The sequence below is a fragment of the Miniopterus schreibersii genome, assembly GCF_964146895.1.
Source record: "Miniopterus schreibersii genome assembly, chromosome: 9".
Classification (NCBI taxonomy): Eukaryota; Metazoa; Chordata; class Mammalia; order Chiroptera; family Miniopteridae; genus Miniopterus; species Miniopterus schreibersii.
In genome coordinates this window covers 17187827-17207544 of record NC_138118.1, presented here as the reverse complement: position 1 = coordinate 17207544, position 19718 = coordinate 17187827, and the positions used below count along the sequence as shown (strand labels likewise).

The 19718-nt window shown below is 44.2% G+C and overlaps 1 protein-coding gene across 1 annotated transcript in view; it reads left to right on the top strand.

Annotated features, from left to right (window-relative positions):
* SND1 (staphylococcal nuclease and tudor domain containing 1) overlaps nucleotides 1-19718 on the top strand; it is a 419115-nt gene that overhangs the window by 304708 nt on the left and 94689 nt on the right. Inside the window, exon 16 of the mRNA XM_081146624.1 lies at nucleotides 15774-15883. Coding sequence (XP_081002750.1) covers nucleotides 15774-15883 — 110 coding nt within the window. The remainder of the gene's footprint in view (nucleotides 1-15773; nucleotides 15884-19718) is intronic.

Below are 19718 nucleotides of genomic sequence, written 5' to 3'. Positions count from 1 at the left end.
TGGGTACCTCCAGCTCCCCCCATTCTCTTCTGATACTGTTTGCCCTGAGGCAGGAGTGGACATGCACGTTTCCTCCTGTGGGGTTGGCCCGGGCTCCCTTTGGAGCTGCAGTATGATTCTCTCATTTACTATATGGGGAGCAAATTAGTTTTCGAGTAGAGAAGTGAGCCTACTTTTTGTGGCAGCCCAAATACTGACAGGTCATGGAGCTAGGAGAAATCCCTCCTTCCTCTCCAAAGCATTCACCTTTGCTCCTGACTCAAGCCTGAACAGCTGTCTACTAAGAATGAGTGAATTACAGAATATAGGATTTCCCAGTTTAGTGACATTAGGGGAGACGGCCTCCATAAAAAACACTTTTCTTGTTTCTGTTTTTCTGTGAAATTGTTTTGCTGTGAAATGTGTCTCACTGCTCCCCACCCTCTTGCACACAATTGTCCTCTTTGTCACCCATGAACTGGTGTCTCCCTGGGATGGTTGTCTGACATGGAAAAAGCCTCCCACCCCTCCCCCATCCATATTTGAAGAGTTCTTGTGCCAGAAGATCTAGTTGCCTCTGACCCCGAGGGATCCATTTGGGTGGGAGAGCATCCAGGCACTTGCTAGACGGCAGAGGGAGGGCACAGAAAAAAGGAACCCTGTGCGTGACTGATCGTTTGTTTTGTTTGTTTTATAATTTTAGAGGGCACAAGATTACTTTAATGACAAAAACTACAGAAACAAAATATAGTTACTGTATATAAGACAGGCGCTGACAAAATGTACAGCTTTCCAGAGTCCTCAAAATTCCCTACAACGATGTGTACCCTGACATTTTTCTTTTAATTCAGGTGCCTAGTCACAAGCCTCATGTGCCCCATCCTGGGCATAATAGGAAGGTGTGGAGGGGACACACTTCAGGAGAAGCACTGCTCCCTCTCGGGGAGGGGGGATTCTCTGCCACTTGGCCCTGCTGAGGAGTCAGTATCCACAGTCTCAGGTTTTAGCTAATGGCCTTTCCTTTGGCTTGTGATACTGGACAAGACCTGCCTAATGTGGAGTGGGGCCAGGGTGTAGTGGAGAGGGAACCTGGAATAAAAGTCAGCGAGGAGGCACAAACGGGCCATCATAGACTTTTTCAGGGTGGGGCAAGGAAACTGGAGACACCCTAAGGCTTTGGAAGAGATGGGAAAGGTGTGAGATACAAGGAGTGGCTCCTCTCCCCATTTTCCTGGAATGAAACTTTATTCTCAGGTTTGCGGTGCCAGTGGATCTTCCCATTCTTGTCTCTGGTCTCTGCCGCTTCAGACACTAACACAGAGGGTGTGTGCCCATCGGTAGGTAGGCACTGCCCTGGTATCATAGTTCCCACAAATGTCAGATTCTGATCTGAGTCTTTAGGACAGCTGCTGTCTCCTGCCATAGGAGTGGACATGTAAGCTCAGGCTCAGAGACTGTGCTTTTCTCAGTCAGCCTCCTTCCCCTTCCCTCCCTTTTCGTCACCCTCTTTCCTTGAGCTAGTGAGCACATGGCCCTGGGTTGTCACAAGCACCAGGAATCATCAGGCAGCGTGCTTGATCACCGGCTGTGTTCAGGAAGTCTCTGCTCCCACCCTCCCTAAGCACTCCCTCTCCACTTCCTCACCTGTCACTCCTGTATTAGAAATCATGATTTTTGGCAAGCTTCCCATCCAGGGTGTGTGTCTAGTGCTGCCCTTCAGTTGTGCAGTAAGTGCACTAGAGCAGCTTTCCGCTTTCTTGAAGACAGGCGCAGCTGATGAGACAGGCTACTATCTCCCATTTGGCTGCAAAAAATCTGGAAGCTTGTCCCTCAGGTACTGTGTTTTCTCCCTGACTGTCCTCCCTTCTCTCCCGCTTTCCCACTGAAGCTTTGCATCCAGTGTCACAGTTCAAATCCTGGTGCTTGGTGCCCTGTGGGCACAGTGTGACAGGAGCTAAAAAGCCTCAATTAAGTGCAAGTGGTGCTTTCGCTGGCCGCAGCGATGACTGAAATAGTTGTTTCTGCAGTGCTGCAGCCGTGGAGAATAAAGGATGCAGAGGCCCTCTTGTTCCCTCCGGTCTCCCAGACAGGGAAATGACCACTTCACTAGAACACTCTTTCCCTGGATTCGCTGAGTGGGTTCTAGGCAGTGTTTGGATTTGCTGTACCTTTTTTATCCCAGAGAGCCCAGTGAATGCGAGAAGGAAATGAATAGACTGCTTGTCACTACACCACCAGGGTCTCCGCATCATGCCTGGGGCTGCTGCTGAGAGACAGAGAATGAGAGTGGGCTTCCACAGGACAGGCTCGGCCTCTCCCACACAGTCCCTTAGGGCTTCCTTTCCCTCGGCCCGGGATTCCTGCTGCACAAATGGAATTGTCTCTCTTGCTGCAGCGTCCTGCCTGGAGTAAAGTCCATCTGCCTGGTCCCAGGGAGGGAGGACTGGTGTGCAGTCCCTTCACACCCCTCCCCCATTCATCCAACAAAGGCAGCAGATCTCTCTGCCTCAGCCTCCAAACGTGGCTCTCAAAGCCATGAGAAGGGATGTACCCACTACCCCATCAGACCTTTTTAATTAAATCAGCTAAAAATGTATTTCCAGTTTGAAGATTCCCTTCATGTTATGTGGGCTAAAACTGGAAAAACAGTAGAATGGTAGCAGATCAAAACCCATGTTTTTTGAGGACCTGGGATGTTTAGCCTAGAGAAAATAAGACATGAAGATGAGACGAAATAGATGTTGTGCTGTCTTCAGATATTTGAAGCGCTGTCAAGTAGGTAATGAATGTTTTATATGTTCCCAAGGAACTGGACCAAATCTTAGAGAGGGCCTAAATGTCAGATTGTGAAGCTCTAAGTTTATATGGGAAACCGCGGGAAGCCACTGAAGGGTTTTGAGCAGAATATTTTGCTTTAGGATAACTAATCTGTTAGCTGTGTGTGGGAAGAATCAAGTATAAGGGGAAATAGGGGGCAGGCAGGTAAATCAGAAGATGCTTGTCCCAGCCGGTGTGGCTCAGTTAGTTGAGTGATATCCAGTGTACCGACAGGTCACCAGTTCGATTCCCAGTCAGAGCATATGTCTAGGGGGTGTGCAGAAGGCAGCTGATCGATGTTTCTCTTCTCCCTCTCCCTTCTTCTCTCTCTAAAATCAAATATGTGTGTGTTTGTATGAAGATTATTGGCTAAAAGTGACAGGAGCCTGAGCAAGCTGAATTATATTGAAGATTGAGAGGAATCTATGGACTATACAAACAACTATGGAGATGAAATTAATGGAATTGATAAGATATAGCAGTCGTTGGGCTGTGTGGATAAAGTAGGGACAAATCAAAGATAAGTGAGTTTTTCAGATTGGGAGGATGTGCTGAAAGTACTGAAAACAGAATAGGGACAAGGGAAAAAGGAGGAGAGTGAGGAAGATGAGTTTGGTTTTAGACATTTTGAATTGAGGTATTAGGAGGACATCCAAGGGGAAATGTCTGTCAGATATTTGGGACTTGGATCTAGAGCTTAGAGGACAGTTAAGATTCCAGGTCTGTGGGTTCTGCCTGATCACAGTGATGGAGCACGTGAAGATGGATGGGCTTTCCAAGAGACAGTGCGGAGTCAAAAGAGGGCAGAACTGAGGCAACAACAATAGACAAGACCAGCAGCCCGGAGAGATAGGACACCACTAAAGAGAAGCAAGGGGAGGAAAGAGTTTCAGTAAAGGGTTCATGCAGTGTCGAATGCCATATAGAGACCTAGTAGGGCTCCCACTGAGAAGAGATTATCAGAGTTGCCAGTGAGGAAGGCACTTTTCCTCGTAGAGTTTCACAGAAAGATAAAGCCGGAGTATAAAATCATGGGAGCGAAGGTCTGTTGTCAGGGAGTGGAGGGAAGTAGTTATGGTGAGGAACAAAGAATGGCAACTCTGGAATGTCAAGGTTTGTGTTTAGGGGGTGTAAGTTTTGAATGGGGACATCTGAGTCTGTGGGAATAAAGGGGAAAGACCACAAATGCAGGAGAAGGAACATTCCTAAAACAGGGTGCAGGAGAGGCATATTGAGGCCACACACCTGTGGTTAATTCAGCTGCCTCAGACAGTTTCCCTTGAGCCATGTGCCCTTCCCTTTTACCTTGTAGACCATACGACCATAAACTTTTTTAGTATTGTTTTTATTATTATTTAAGATATTCTTATGCTCTCACCTGTACTGATGTTCTAGTTCTGGGAAGCTGAACTCTGTGCCTTGCTTGGATTTATTTATTTTTAACCAGCCTACAATGTGCTCTAGAGCAAGAGTCAGCAAACATCTCCTGTAAAGGGCTAGATAGTATGTATTTTAGGCTTTGTGGGCCATACGGCCTCTGTCACAAATAGACAACAGAGTGTGGCTGAATTCCAGTAAAACTTTATTTATGGAAACTGAAGTTTGAATGTCACACAATTTTCATGTGTCACAGAATATTCTTTTGATTTTTTTTTAACCTTTCTAAAATGTAAAAACCATTCTTCACTCGTGGGTTGTATAAAAACAGGCTGCGGGCTGGATTTAGCCTGCAGAAATTGTCTGTTTACCCCTTTACATTATGGTAACAACGACAACAAAAGACTGCCACGCTTCCTTCATCCATGGCCCAGAAGTCAAGTTACTCATCAGGATAAAATGTACTTATATGTCCAAGATCATCCTGTGCTCTTGAAGAACCTTGGCTTTTTAGAATTCCTTTTTGCCCCTGCCCCTGCCCCTGCCCTTGCATGTATGTCTGTCTATCTGGATTTGCTTATTTATTAGTACAGCTAGTGAGGTAAAGGGCTCTTGAAGAGTTTCTCAGCTTTCAGTGCTGTATTTATTGTTCTTGGTTTTCATGCCTTAGTATTCCTGACACTGGCTGGTTTCTTCTCCGGTTCCACTAGCTGAGTAGACATCTCTAGACATTTACATTTCACTTGCCTCAGGAGGAGAGGCTCAGAGCAAGTTTCTGTGAGTGGAATCAAGAAGGCCGATAGTTTGGAAGTACACTCCACACATCTTAGAACCATTTTGTTCAAACAACAACACAACTTGGTTTAGAAAAAGTCACTCTAAATTTATGCAGGTAAGTAGCTTTTACATTTGGCTGCCAGGTGTGTGCCAGAATACCTTCTGGAAGCTTTACTTAAAAGATCCAAGTGCGTATTTCCTGTGGCTTTCTCGCAACCCTGTAGCTATTCTCTACCAGCCTGGACCTTGGATTCAAATTTTTCTCTTTATCCATTAACTTGGAATTTAAAATACTGATTGGAGTTCTTCAGTGCCAAAAATGAAGGGGGGGGGGGATAATCTAAGTTTTATTTGATTCAGAGATAAAGTTAACATGTTTAAAATAAGTCAGAGAAAACAAAAGTTGAGGTTCTCATAGAAACCAACTCCCCCTCGTTGCTCACACTTGGGGTTTGTGCGTGTTAGGTGCTGTCTCCATGGTGCCAGGGTGTTACATAAAAGCTTGAGCCATCCATATAGCTGTCTTGTCATTAGAAAGACCATTGTTGCCCTACCTTTTGACCTCAAATACTTTGTTTTCTATGTAATAAAGATAGAAGGTTGCTGTTTTGATATGGAAAATGAAGAGAAACCCAAGAGAAAACATTTTTGGAGGGCATAGTTCTTTCTTTTGCCCAGTTGTTTCATTCTGCTCCTGGTTGATGATAATACTGCAGCTGCTGCTTGTAGCAAACCCCAAAATGAATATGTATTGGGAAGCAGACAGCTTGTCTGCCATCTCCAACCCCCTCCTCAAACCCATTCCAGAGACTACCTGGCTGGATTGTTTATGGCCATGCTCTTGGGATGCCAGGGAAGGGAAAGGCCTCGTTAATCAGTGAGAGTTTTTTCTTTCTTTGAAAATCATTGTTTTCAGATCTTGCTCTGCAATAGGGACATTTATAAGAGGTTATTCTGATGCTGGCCCAATTGTTATCCGTACCAGCTCAAACACGTTTCTTCCTTTTGGGAATGATTCTTTGGTGTCTAAAGCCAGTGATAAGTCAAGTTGGTGAAGCCAGTTCTGCACACTGCCCAGCTAGACTGAGAGCCAGAAAAACGCAATAAGGCCCCTAAGCCATCTCTTCTTTGTCTCCTTGGATAATGTTCGGTGATTTAGCATTTAACACTGACTCGCCTTGGTCCTAGAAATAAGAGTTACTAGAAATCCTCATGAACTCACCAAGTGTTAACTAGTATGCATTCGGAACTTGGAATAGGACATTGTTAGAATGGGTTTGTTGCATTTATCCCTGTTAGATTTTCTCCTCTCTGGCATTCGTTTGGCAAATAATTATTGAGTATCTATTATTTGCCAGATACTGGGGATACAGAGAGAACTGGCATATATCCCTTAACTCAAAATTACTACAGAATGGGGTCTGCCATGAATAGGCTAACAACAATTAGAGAAGAGACCTGAACCATCAGCTCTCTCCTAGGTCATGCCATTGATCAGAACTCAGATCAGAACATTTTAAGGCACATTTACAGCCAAGGACTGCACCTCCTTTCGCAGATGCCTCCCCTTCGCCCCTTCCCTCTCCCCACAGGGGACTGCATTGCATTTTGAAGATTGCATCTTATTGCTCCTCTTCCCAGTTAACTTCAGTTTCTGGTCTTTCAGCAAGTGCATCAAACATCACCAAATCAAAGTCTACCTCAGCAACTGGAGCTATGGACTAAAAACAGCTTCAGTCTCACCTCCTGACTGATTCTGACTTCCCTGACTACAATTACCTGAGGAGTTTGATCCCTTTAATTAGGATCTGTTCATTCTTCTTTTATCCCTTTATTCTGGTCACTGAAAGAACTTTAGCAGTGACATGTTCCAAAATTGGCCACAAGACACTATCTCCCCTGAGCAAAGTAGCAGGTTTAGAGAACAAGGGAAAGAAGAAAGAATTTGAGATAATGCAAAATCCTTGTTTCATTTCTGACCCTTTCAATACAAATTGAGGCCTCGTACCATGTAGAACTAACTCTTAGGAACCAACTGGTTTACCGTTTGCCTTGCTCTTTTGGGCTGTTTTGAGAACATGAAAATGGAGGACAAGCTGCTCCAGAGTGGGATGGTTGCAGTTCTCAATTGTTAACTGATTCCATTAACAGCATTTGCAACTTGAGACCTCCAAATTATTTCTGCTTTAAAACTTATGAGACAGAACTAAGAGCAAGCTTTGGTGTATGAGATGTGTTACATTTCTGAGAACCAACAATGTGAACTGATTTGGCTTTGCATGTATATTTAGGTGATAACCACATTCTCAAAATCAGGCAGATGGCCTGTCTTCCTCTGCATTTTGTAGCAATGGTTTGAGTTCTTGATTTTGTGCTTGATGCTTAGATAAGGAATAACTATCTAAATATTGTTAACCCCAAAGAATATTTTAAATTGACCTGGACATAGTTAAATATGGTTTTTTTCCTTGGGCTACATACAGCATTTAAATATCTTACCCTGTATGTGTAGTGGGTTTTTAAAAAAAATTGTGGGTTTTTTTGGTGGGGGGAAGGGTGGCAAGAGAAAGTAGAAAAATGGAACTAATTGAATCTAGGGGTAAAAAATCTCTGCTGAGAGTCTGTGAATTATAAATTGTCTAGCTGCAGCAGCAGGAACTCAGGCAAAGGTATTGGAGTGCAGTCAGTGTGACAGGAAGCTTATTTTGGTGTTCTTCTGTGCTTTGCCATGTCCTTGATGTTTACTCCAGGGACTGTGTATTTAGAAAGAAGGGAGAGGTGTCCATACTTTCCCATCTGGGAAACTTACAGCATTTTACAGCATTCTTACCTAGGTTCTTCGAGACCAGGGGTGAAAATGCCTCACCAGATGAGATCATCTAGTCTCCTGCCCCTTTCCCAGCTGTCTGACCTCTGGCTCTATACTCAGCTCCACTTTATCTGCTAGCTAGGCACATGCCAATGCTAGCTGATAAAGCCTGTTTTTGTTTCAAAAGTCCCATCGAAACTACCATTTTGTCTCCTCTGTGTTTTGATCAACAAAAATTGTGTTGGAGTTTAGGGGAACAATGTTTAAAGCAGAGGTACTTAGATTTGACTATTATTAAAGAAGTTTTCCCTAAATGTAGAAAATAAAATCACAGTTCCCTGGTCTGGGCTGCTTTCACATAAGCAGAGGGTAGGCTTAGTGGCCACCTTTCAGCTTTAGAATCAAACAGTAGCATTTTCAGTTTCATTGGGAAACTTCTTTATAACCCAGTAATCATCTCCATGCTAACTTTTTCCAATATTTTGTCCGGATTTTCTTTCCCCTAATAAGCACACCCCCTGTTTTCAGGCTAAGCATTTTCCCTCCTTTCTGTGTTTACACCTTTCAGATATTTGCAGATTGCTGTCGTGTCATCCTTAGTCACCGCTTAACCGAGCTGTACAGATCTAGCACTTTTTATCTTTCCTTTCCTTTAAAGGCACGCCTCCCTACCTGAGTCGTTTTCTATTGCTCTCTTTAAATGTGCTCCAGTTTTCTGTACTTCCATTTGGTCACAGAGCTTCCTAGAGCCAAACAGAGGGTCAGAAATGGTAATTGTTTTTCTTTGTTATATTGGAAACTAAACATCTTTGCAGTGCTCCAGCCTCAGGTCTCGCTGACATTGCTGGTCAGTGTTGACCACTTCCTCTCTGTATTGAACCTGCATTTCCCAAATGTTCTAATTTAAAGACCAGTGGGTAAGTGGGTGTTGCTGGGTTTTTTGTTTGTTTGTTTATTTGTCTATCTGTCTGTCTTCCTTGAAGTGCTATGTAACCATGGGAAAGTGGGATGTATGTAGTTAGGGGTTCTATTGGCCCCTCTCTTACTATTTGCATAAGGTCTACAACCTTGACAGTTAATTAGCCATTTCCTTCTCTGTGTAGTTCTTTTCTAAAGTACTTCTCCCTAATATTCATTCAGCATTTGTTGAAGATCTACAGTGGCCCTATGTGCTAGGCATGTGTTGGATCCTAGAAAGCGTAAAATCTGAATATGATATAGTACCCACCCTAAGAAGCAACTTAGTTTTAGTTTTATTTGGATTATTTTGTTCTCACCTAGGCTTGCTTATGGTAGCAAATGAGGAGAGAGAGCAGTTTTATGGGAACATCCAGGAAACTAACAGGTTCCAAGTTTAGGTCAGATCTCACAGATCCTGGAACCTGGAGGGCGACTGTTGGCCTGAGATTCCAGGGACTTCTGTAGATAGCCAGTATTCGTGCTCCAATGTTGGTGCAAGGTATTCCCCTCCCTCTAGCTCCCAATGGACTTGTTTTGTACCCAGTCCAGTTCAAATTCCAGAAAAACACCTTTCTTACCTGATTTCTACTTGGACAGAGCTTTTTCCCTCTGCCAGCCTGATTGCAAGCTATCCTTCAATCAGGTGCAGCAGCAACTCTCCTCCCTCCCTCCCTGTCATTCTCCACCTTCTGCTCTGACCTCCATCCCCATCTGTGGTGAGGGGAGAGGACAGAAGCCAGGGTCATGTGCTAGAAAACATAGATGCCTGAGGCTGTCCCTTAACAAGGGACATGGCATGATGAGCCCCGTAATGACTTGTCCATTCTACCAAGTCTCCTAGACACACGTGCTTGTGCCTAACATAATCCCATTATCACATGTTATTTTTTAACGCTCTGCAACCTACAGGCGAATGGTGAATTCAGCCACCAATAACGTCTTATACAACGGTAGAGGAAAGTAATGTTTTCATGATGGAAATTAAGCTTCATTGGCACAGAGTCTTTGCTTTTCATCATTGAGTTTTCACCTTCCAACACAGTGCCTAGCCCAGAGTAGGCACTGATACGTATTAGTGAAATGGAGTGACGGGTCTGTGACGTGAACTGTGTCATTTTTAGGTGTCCTAAATAGGCAAAGATTATGTCTGCGTGCCTCCTGTGCCCTTCCCTTGGCGGTGTCCAATGTGGTAGTGAGCACACAGTGGGCATGCGATAAGCACCAGTGACTGATCCTTCCAATTGCTTATTGTCTCCCCTAGATTTCTGTTTTCTTCACCTAATGCCCAGTCTCTTGTTTGGGAAGCTTCCACTTCTAGCTAAGGCAGATTTGCCACACTTACTTCCCTTTAGCTACTAATAAAGGAAAAAGCAAATGCACTCTGAGCCCAGAGGCTTAATTATCATAAAACTCAACGTACAGTGTAAAATAGAGTGATACATGACTCGTACATAGCCATCAATAGAATCTCTTCTGTGGCCATTATTGTATCATTAACAAGAATTTGTACTTCTTTTCCAAAGCTGACTGACCAAAGTATTTGAGTTAATTACCTGGTTAGTCAATGTCTCTAAATATATAATTTCTTTTTAATAGAATGCTCTGTAGTCCAGCATTTTAAATTTGAAAGGAGGCACTCTATACTCCAGGAGTCAAGCCTTGGGTGAGGAATCTTAAAAGGGCATAACCAAAATTATAGGATTTTATGGACGGGGAGACTTTGGAGCTCCTTCATTTTATAGACAGAGACAATGAGGCCTGGAGAGGTTTTCTACTTGATCAGTGGCAGAACAGAAACTATAACTGTCATGTGCTGATGGCTAGTGTAGAATTCTCTCTTCCTGAACCATACAAAATGAGGCAAATCCTTGTTTTGTTTTGTTTTTGAAATAGTCTTGTTCAGCCATCATATCCAGAAAGCATAGAAAAGCTGTGAAAAATAATGTTTTACCTATGGGCAGGTAGGTCTGTAGGGCTTCAGAGCAGTCCTAGAGCCCTGTGGAACAGGAGGGTGGGGGGTTGTCTGCCTTCTCAGCTGAGTGGGAGGTCAGCTGAGAAGGCCCCACAGGCAGCGTGTCTCTCTTGATTTGGGCACATTCCATAATAGGAAGGAACTCTTTTTTTTTTTTTTTTTAGGTTTAGAGGGTTTTTTTTTTAATTATTATTTAAATGTTTTTGGTTTTTGAATGGCTTGTAAGTGTCGGGGGAAATTTGACTGTTGATCTGCACCTGTGGTGTTTGAAGCACAGCAGGTTGATGCGTCCGTATCCGCAGGCAGCGCTGCCCTGGTGTGTTACGGTGCATTATCTGGAAAGACACTGGGAGTGGAAATAGTCATATCCAGAATCACCGGCACTTCCTCACCTGGCGCCAGGGAGCTTCTGGACCTCTGCTTATTATCTCCCTTCGTTTTTTGTGGGTATTTTTAATTCTCACTTGAGGATACATTTTTATTTTTTTAGAGTAAGAGGAAGGGAGGGAGGAGGGAAGAGAGAGAGAGAGAAACATTGATCCATCATTTGCCTCCTCTACCCTCCCCGAACCCACAACCTAGGTATGTGTCCTGACTGGGAATCAAACCTGCAACCTTTATGGTGTACAGGATGACGCTCCAATCAGCTGAGCCACCAGCCAGGGCTCACTTTGTATTTACCACCTTGGGATCTCTCCATTGCTGTGTGTTGACTTGCCCAGCTCAGCAACTATAGCCTCGGGTTCGCTTTCTGAGAACCCAACTTTCTTTACCTTGATCTTTTTTATTTATTTGTTTATTTATTTATTTATTAAGTGCCGTATATTGGTAACAAAGCTGCACATCAGAGACCCCTGCCAGTGCTGCAGTCATTTGAATAAAGGTGCAGCTTGGACAGAGTTCACTTCCTGACCGCACTCTTGGGAAAGGAAGGCGCAGTACAACTCTTCTGGCTGACAGCATGTGTCCTCACCGGGTTTTCAGCAGTGACACCTGTCTTTTCAGCTTTAGAATGTTAGCGCTCATTTGGTTTCTTGTTAGTGGACAGCATATTTCCTGCCCTGTCCTTTGATCCATAGGGACACAAAAGCAAGTCCAGAAGCTGATAAATAAGCACTTGGTAGCCTTTGAACTCTCCAAGAAAGCCATCAGGTCCTGCCTGTCCTTGCCAGCATTCTGTCTTCACGCCTCGGTCTACACCAGTGTTTCTCAAGCTGAGGGTCTTGCCCCACTGGAGGACTTAAATTAATTCAATGTAATAACCATCTTTATTTTCTTTAATGAAATAGAACAGAAGAGAGACAGAGCACAGCACATGTAGTCAAGATTAACCATTATTTTGTGGAAACTTTGTTACATAAAGTATATAAACCCAAATATACATGTGTATATGGGTCAAAATAAAAATTGAAGTTTGAAAAACAGTCACCTGCACTATCTTTCATGTGCAGGATTAGCTTGGTGCATCGATTTCTAACAGTCATACATTTGATATCATCAAACCCCTCCTGCTATCCTGGCCCCGACTTTGACCCCTGGTCTGATAATAGATTCTGCCTCCTCCTGCCCACTCCATGTGTCTGAGTCCCTGTGTTGGTATTCTGCCTAGGGTCTCCCCTTGTGTGTAGGAATTCCCCTGCCCAGAGCAAGGAACTGGCCCCTGTGCTCTATCTGACAGTGCCTGAAACTCTGCTACCATGACCACCCCAGTGCTAAGTGCCTCTTCGTGTTTTCTAAATACCAGCTGAGTCTGTTCACTTGCCCAGCTGGAAACTAAGTGCCCCAGGACCCTGGACTCTCCTACCTGCTCTCTCCATTGTGGGTTATAACACCACCTGGTTACAGTGTTGTTCAACTCCAAAACTGTACTTTTTCTCAATGGCTTTAATATCTGACAACCTAAGGGTTAGCTAGGCCACTTACTACCTTTGTGATCTGGGGCCTTATGTCAATTTTTGGATACTCGTGGGTACTCAGTAAATGTTCATTTTCTCCCTTTGTTCTTCTAGCCAGGGGTGGGGAATGTCCGGCCTATGGGCCGTATAACAGCCTGCCCATGAAATCATTTGGTCTGGCCCTGCCAAGGCAACCGCAGGTGGGAAATAAACCTAGGAGCTTTTTTCATAGCTAATTTTTAAGTTGATAATTTTGTATGACCTGCGAATGATGTTATAAATATCCAAATGGCCCTTGGCAGAAAAAAGGTTCCCCACCCCTGTATCTAGACTTACTCCTGGGTTTAACTCTGTTACCTGCTTCCACTGGGTCTGTCTTTAAGATGCAACTTCTCTATCTGTCCTAATAAGTAGTGTCAGCTAAGCTACATCTGACCCTGGGCTGCGATGTGACAGTGAGACAGGTTTTGACTAGGAAAGGGTGACTTCAGAGAAGACAAGTAGAGGAGAAGAGTTCACCCAGAAGAAAAGGAAGTAGATTATAAAAGCAGACATAATATTCTTGTTCCCAAGCAGCTTTGTGTCCCCCTCTTCTTTCTCTCACCTACCTGCCCGACAGGAATTGATGTGCATGGATGTGTTTACTTTTTCCACTTAAAAAAGGGCAGGGAAACAGCATGCTTCCGCTTCCTCCTCCTGAACAGCTGGAGCTCAGTTGTTGGGAAGCGGAGGAGCACTCAACAAAGGCCCTCCTTTGCCTTTGCTTCTATGTGGAGTGGTTGGGCTTTGGTCACCACAGAAGAGGACTGTCTTCTGAAAGATATTTTGAGTACATTTCAGCTTGACTTGTTTAACTCCCTGGGTTCATTGAGCCATCTTGTTTTCTGGATTGAATCACTCAGTGGTCTCCCAGGATTCAGAGAGAGCTGCTAGGATCTTTTGAGATTTCAGAGTACCAAGAAAGTGACAGGGGAATAGAATGTGTACATCTTCTCGACAAGTGAGACTCAGTTATCTTGTTTGACCTTTTAGTGAAAGTCCTTTCCCCTAGTCCCTGCTGCCTGGTGAGTTGCCCTGGCCTCATCCCAATTCTAGGCCCTGGTCATAGCCCAACCAAATGGCTGCTAAGGGTGGAAACAAACGCTTATTTTAGCATTATTCTTGTTTCTGCAATAATGCTTTATCTATGGTTATGTGGCCAAAAAGTTTAATAGACTTGTTTATTTTTCTCTCTGACAATTCTATTCTTGCTTAGTTTGCAGTTATAAAATGAGAAGTGTTTTTGGCTGTTGGTATTGTAAAAACCATGGGCTATCTTTCATTCCATTTTACTCCAGCCCTATCTCTCCCTTCAAGGTTAATCTCAGGCTCTTTGGCTCTATGAGTTTATTACTGTCTTACCTAAATAAGCTTCACTTCCCTGTGCAGCCAGGCATGAGGTGCCGGGAGTGAGGCAGCCCTGGTGATCTTGTTACCTGTGTGACAGCTGGGTGGGACCTTCAGCTGTCCGATCTCAGCTGGGTGGGAGAATGGCCCTGGCCACAGCTCAGGTGGCTACAGTGTGCTCCCTGTCTGGCATTTGGTTTGACTTGATGTATTTCTTTTATGAGGCCTTGAGACTTGAGGAGAAAGCTCTCTTCTTGAGCTTCTGAAAACCCAAGGTATAAACTATTCCTCTTCCTCTGAGCTTTATGACCTTGAATCTGTGCTGTGGCCAGAAACAATGAACAGCCACCTGGCTTCATCCATAAGCGATGTACCTTCTGTCCCAGCAGTGGCTCTTCTTCTCCCAAACGCTCCCCAGCAGGTGTTTGCAGTAGCCTAGATGCCCTGCTACTTTGCCTCCCCATGCCAAGTCTCTTGTTCCTCCACCTGAGGCTGTTTGTAAATAAGAGGTAACGCCTCACCATTCTGCCTTATGGCAGCAGGAGCGACCAGCAGTGAATCACAGACATGGGCCCTAAATGTGTCCTCCCCGTAATTTGGTTGTTTTCTTTTCCTATGTCTCTAGCTTAGTTCAGCTTTTTATTGCAATATGACTTGGGGGGAAATATTTATAAGTCTAATTTATACATCAAAACACAACCCATTTCATGGCCTGTCACAGATGAGCACTGTTAGCAATAAATGTATTTGCAAAGTGAATGATTAAATCAAAGAGAGGAAGAAAAGGCCATCTAAGTTGGATAGTGAGCACCTATTTTGTATAAAATACTGTCTCTGGATACAAAGAAGTGTGAAGGATGGAATTGTGTCCTCAGGGATCTTACAGGCCAGTTGTGGAGTGAAAGATGACTGAGATTTTGAGCATGGGTAACTGTTAAGAGTAATAATGGTAATAATGATCAGGTAATCAGAGCTAAAATGTATTGAACCTTCCCATCTGTCAGGCATTGTGCTAAGTATTTTACATACATAATCTCCCCTAGTTCACACAACCACCATGTGAAGTAGATATAAAGTAGATGTATTATTATACTAGCTTTAGAAATAGGGCAGTGTAGGCTTTGAGTGGTACAGTTACTTGACAAGGTCACAAAGCTAAGTGATAGAGTTAGGATGTGAATCTGGGTCTCTCTGACTCCAGACACCTGATACTTCATCAGATTTTGTTTTTCTGTCTCTGATTCTGAATGAAAAACTAATTATACTATTGATAAAATATAGCCAGAGGACAGAAGGGAAAGCTTATTTAAAGAGGAAAATGACAGAGTTAACACTTTTGAATTTGATGGGAAAATCAGATAGTGAAGAGGAAATATCTGAGAGACAGCTGGAATGGCTCTCAGAATGCAGAATGGCTGGGCGTATTGGTGTAGTCTAGGTAAAAGAGCCATTTATGTAAGTGAGGTTGAGGCAGTGAGACTAGGATTGTAAGGAGCTAGGAGTCCAAGACAGGACGCATCCCGCATGTGGGTGTGCGTGTGTTCCCTGCACATCTAACTTGGAACTCACTGGGTCCTCCTGACAGTCCCTGGATGCTGTGACTGAGTGAGAGCTCCTCTCCCCTGTTGCTGCCGTGATGGTGTTGGTTTCTCCCTTCTCCTACTATCTCTACCTTGTCTCAGACATGATGGCATTCTGATCTAAATGCCTGCCTTATTAGAAGTGTCCGAGGACTGTCCTTGCTGAACACTAAGCCTAGTGACCCCTTTTCATCACAAATTCTCCTTTTCTCCTGACACAGGCATTGAATGCCCCAGAGGCGCCCGAAACCTCCCAGGCTTGGTGCAGGAGGGAGAGCCCTTCAGTGAGGAAGCAACACTTTTCACCAAGGAACTGGTGCTGCAACGAGAGGTAGGACATCTTCCAGATGCTTCTTGGATAAGGAGGGGTGAGAAAGCGGGGTTCACTCTGTTTCGTGTTTCTCTACCATGTCAGAGACCAGCCTGTCCTTCTTGCAGTGCTCAGCCTTCCACATCCGTGATCCATTCTGCCCACATCTTACTTCCTGGAGCCCTGAATCATTGGACAGCCGCCCCCAAATTGCTCCTCACCATTGGTGTCCTGGGATACGTGGTGATCACCAGGCCAACCTAGCCAGCATCCTAATGCGGAGAGCTTACAGCTTTGCAGTCCTCCTGCTTGGCGAATTAGCCTGAGCTGCCTGCCTCCAGCTGGATTTAGAAGCTTGACTAACCCTGTCAGGGTCCAATTTTCTTTGAACATTTATTTGTATCTTTGAGTAATTGCATTTTCTATAGCAGGTTTTCTGACTTAATTTAATTGTATTTCTGTTTCTGCCTGTTGGGCTGGCTCTTATAGGCAGAAGTTAGGCTTCTCATCTGCTGTGGTTGGTGCCCATCTACTTGCTAATTTTTATCAAGTCATAGTCAACAGATCCATCTTCTTTCCAGGACTGTGCCAGCCATTAATCCTGCTAGGTGGGCACAAGAAAAGAACAGTGGGAGGAGTGTGCTGGGCTCAGGCTTAGGATCTTAGATCTGCCTTTGTCCTCGCTTTTACGATCAAATCCATAGGGCCCCTCCGGCACAGAGCTAAAAGGTTAGGCTCCTAGAGGTTATCTTGTTCATGGGTCTTTTTAGATCCTTGAGATCAGACATGTGGGCTTCTTTGGGATGTTCAGTGATACAAGTACCTATTTATAAGCTTCAGCATCTCTCATTTTTATTTGAATCACCAGCTAATATATTAGATGTGAGAGGTACCGGAGAACAGGATAGCTCATGGTGCTGGCCTAGAGAGAACCACCACTTTGACTCCTGACAAAGCAGTAGTTTTTGCTGTTGGTTGCCATCTCTTAGGGATTTCTCTAGCCTTGCTTTCCCATTTGGTGAAAGTGGCATGGCAAAAGAAATTCCGAATTCTTAGTTTGAGAGATACGGGTTCCAGTTCTCAAATATCAGCTGTAACCGCATGGATATTACTTCACATCTCCTGGCCCTCTGTACAGTAAAGGGTGGGGCTAAACCCCTTAGACGTCTCACCAGTTTCACATTGCCCTCTATTTTGTATTTGGTAAGGCATATTTATGTTTTTCAAGAAGAAATCCTTATATTGGTATGCAAGGTGCCCTCCCTCCTATTTTGTAACTGCGCAATGTAGCTTGAATTTTTATCGATTAAAGATAGCCCCCTGCTAGAGAAGCATTTAAGAATTCAAACACTCCACTTGGTCTCTCAGTAGCTATTACAATTTTTGAAGTGGCCCAAGAATTAGGTAGAAGGGGCCATTATTGTAGAATTTTTCTCTGTGTTGGCCTTTGGATAGGGAACTACAGAGCAGTTTCATGTTGGAAAAAGCAGGTGAGTTAATTCAATGTCATGACTTACAGACATTACAGAGGAAGGAGCCGCAGATGTCTGTTTGTTCTTTGGATAGAGGGAAGAAATCCCCAGGTTAGATTGCCTGAGACATTTGTTAGTAACATCCTCATCAGTTACTATCTAAATCATGCTACTGTTTTGCCTCCCATTTTCCACTGTTGTTTCTCATCTTCTAAAGTCCCTTTCCCTTTCTCTTTCAACTCTTGTTTCCCCACCCACTTTTTTTTCTGATCATGTTTCTGGCCCACTGGTGATACCCAAAAGCACAAGGGGGTCAAAGAGAATACTGACCACTAGATGAGTGAGTGGCCCAAAGCTCTTTTACTCTCTCATGGTTATTATGACCTTACCTTTGTCTGTATATTTGCTCATATTTGACTGTTAAAAAAGATTAAATTTTCCTCCATCTTCTTTGATGCTCCAGGCATGTGAGTGAGTTTGCAGATCCTTAGTCTAATCCAAAGTTGATATTGACCCTTCTTGTTTGTGGCATACCAGTCTTTCACAGCGCTACGTTGGGGGTCTCTTGAAAAAGAACCTTTCTGCATTTTCTTAGCTGTTCATATGATTACTTGGGCTGACTGTTTTAAAAGGTCTTTATCCAGAGGAAAGACAAGTATGGCCTACACTAAGGATAAGTTGGAATTTTGACTAAAGCAACCAATTATAGCCTGTTCCTGTGGGCATTTTCCTTTATGTAATACGTGAAAACTGGTTTCTGAACAGTGCAGGAATGAAGAGAGGTCTTTTGTTTTGTGATAGGTTTCTTCATTTGCTTTTACCTGTGCAGCACCTTCATTTTTTCCCAGGTGGTTCTGCAGAACTTTTCTTTTTGCCCTTCTTCCCTCACCCTTCAAGGATCTATGTAGAAAACCTGATGCGGAGTCCTTCCCCCCTGCAGGAGAAGGTACTGTGTAATTGCATGGGTGCCTGAGTGTGGGTCTACAGCCTCCCACCTGCAGAAGTTCTTACCTTCAGGGCCGCCTCCATTGTGCCAAGTTCCTCTCCAGGAACTCTTCCGGACCCAGGCTACTGCCATGATAGCCACAGTTAAAGTGGTGTTTTTTGTTTGTTTGTTTTATTTTTCTTAATCCTCACTGCAGATATTTTTTTCATTGATTTTTAGAGAGAGTGGAAGGGAGGAGGGTGTGAAGGGGGGAGAGAGACACATCAATGGGTTGTCTCCTGCTGGGCCCTGTGTGGAGCCAGGGATTGAACCTCAATCCAGGTACCCTTGACTGGAAATCAAACCTGTGACCCTTTGGCCTGTGGCCAACTCTAACCACTGAGCACACCAGCCAGGGCTGAACTAGCGTTTTGTACCTTCCTCCTATTCCCTTGATAATCAGATTTAGCTCAGATAATCAGGTATTGTGAAGATGTGATTATCCTCGACCCTGTCCTATCCCTCACCTTGAAATATTTTTTATTATCTTATTTTTGGCCAGAATTTCTCTATCTTCTGCATGCTTTTCCCAGTTACTGTAAATCTTCATTATCATATAGGAAAGGAGAAGCACACAAGTATCCTGATTTCACAGTACCTCCCGGGCCCCCTGTGTGATCCCACAGAGGCATGGCCATCCTTGGACTCCCACCCATGTGTGGGTAAACTGACTGGAGAAGGATATGGAGTGGGGGAGGGACTGTGTAATGGGTACTGCCCCTGGGTCAGCCCCTGCCAGGGAGGGGACAGAAAGTTGGGGACAGGGTGCCTGGTCCTGAAAAGTGCCCCCCCTGTTTGTGAATAAAGTACATTGTCTTGGCTATGGGTAGCCAGCCCAGGAATTGCTGCCTGTCTCTTTCTCTGTTTTGAGTGAAGAGAGAATTGTAGTCTTTTCATCCATACTTCATGTGGAGCCTGCAGTCTCAGACAAGTCTCTTCTTTACATTTCAGACAATCCCTCCCACCCCCCATTAACTTGAGACCTGATATCCCTGCTTTCCTTAAATGTGTCTTATAATGAAGCCAGTCAGCACAGAGCTATTGGCATTTCTAGCCATCACTCAGCTCCATTTTTCTGAGTGTCTCCCTACCACCTTTCATTACATGTCTTCTTTGTCTCAATTTTTTTTTAATGGTTCTTCTCCTCAGCCATTGGCTTTGTTTCTTTTCCTGAGTTGGGAGTCTGAGGACTGTTGCAGGTCAGTGGTCTAGGTGTTCTGGTGTTCTTGCCCCAGGGTTAGATACCTGATGACCTTTTACCTGATTCCCTTTATTACCTTGAGAGCAAAGCAGCCAAGGAACTCAGAGGATTTCCCTTATTTTTACTCAAAGGAAATCAAATAAGCTCAACAGTTCTTTCCAGGCTGACTCAGTTGGTGTATAGCAGGGGTGGGCAGAT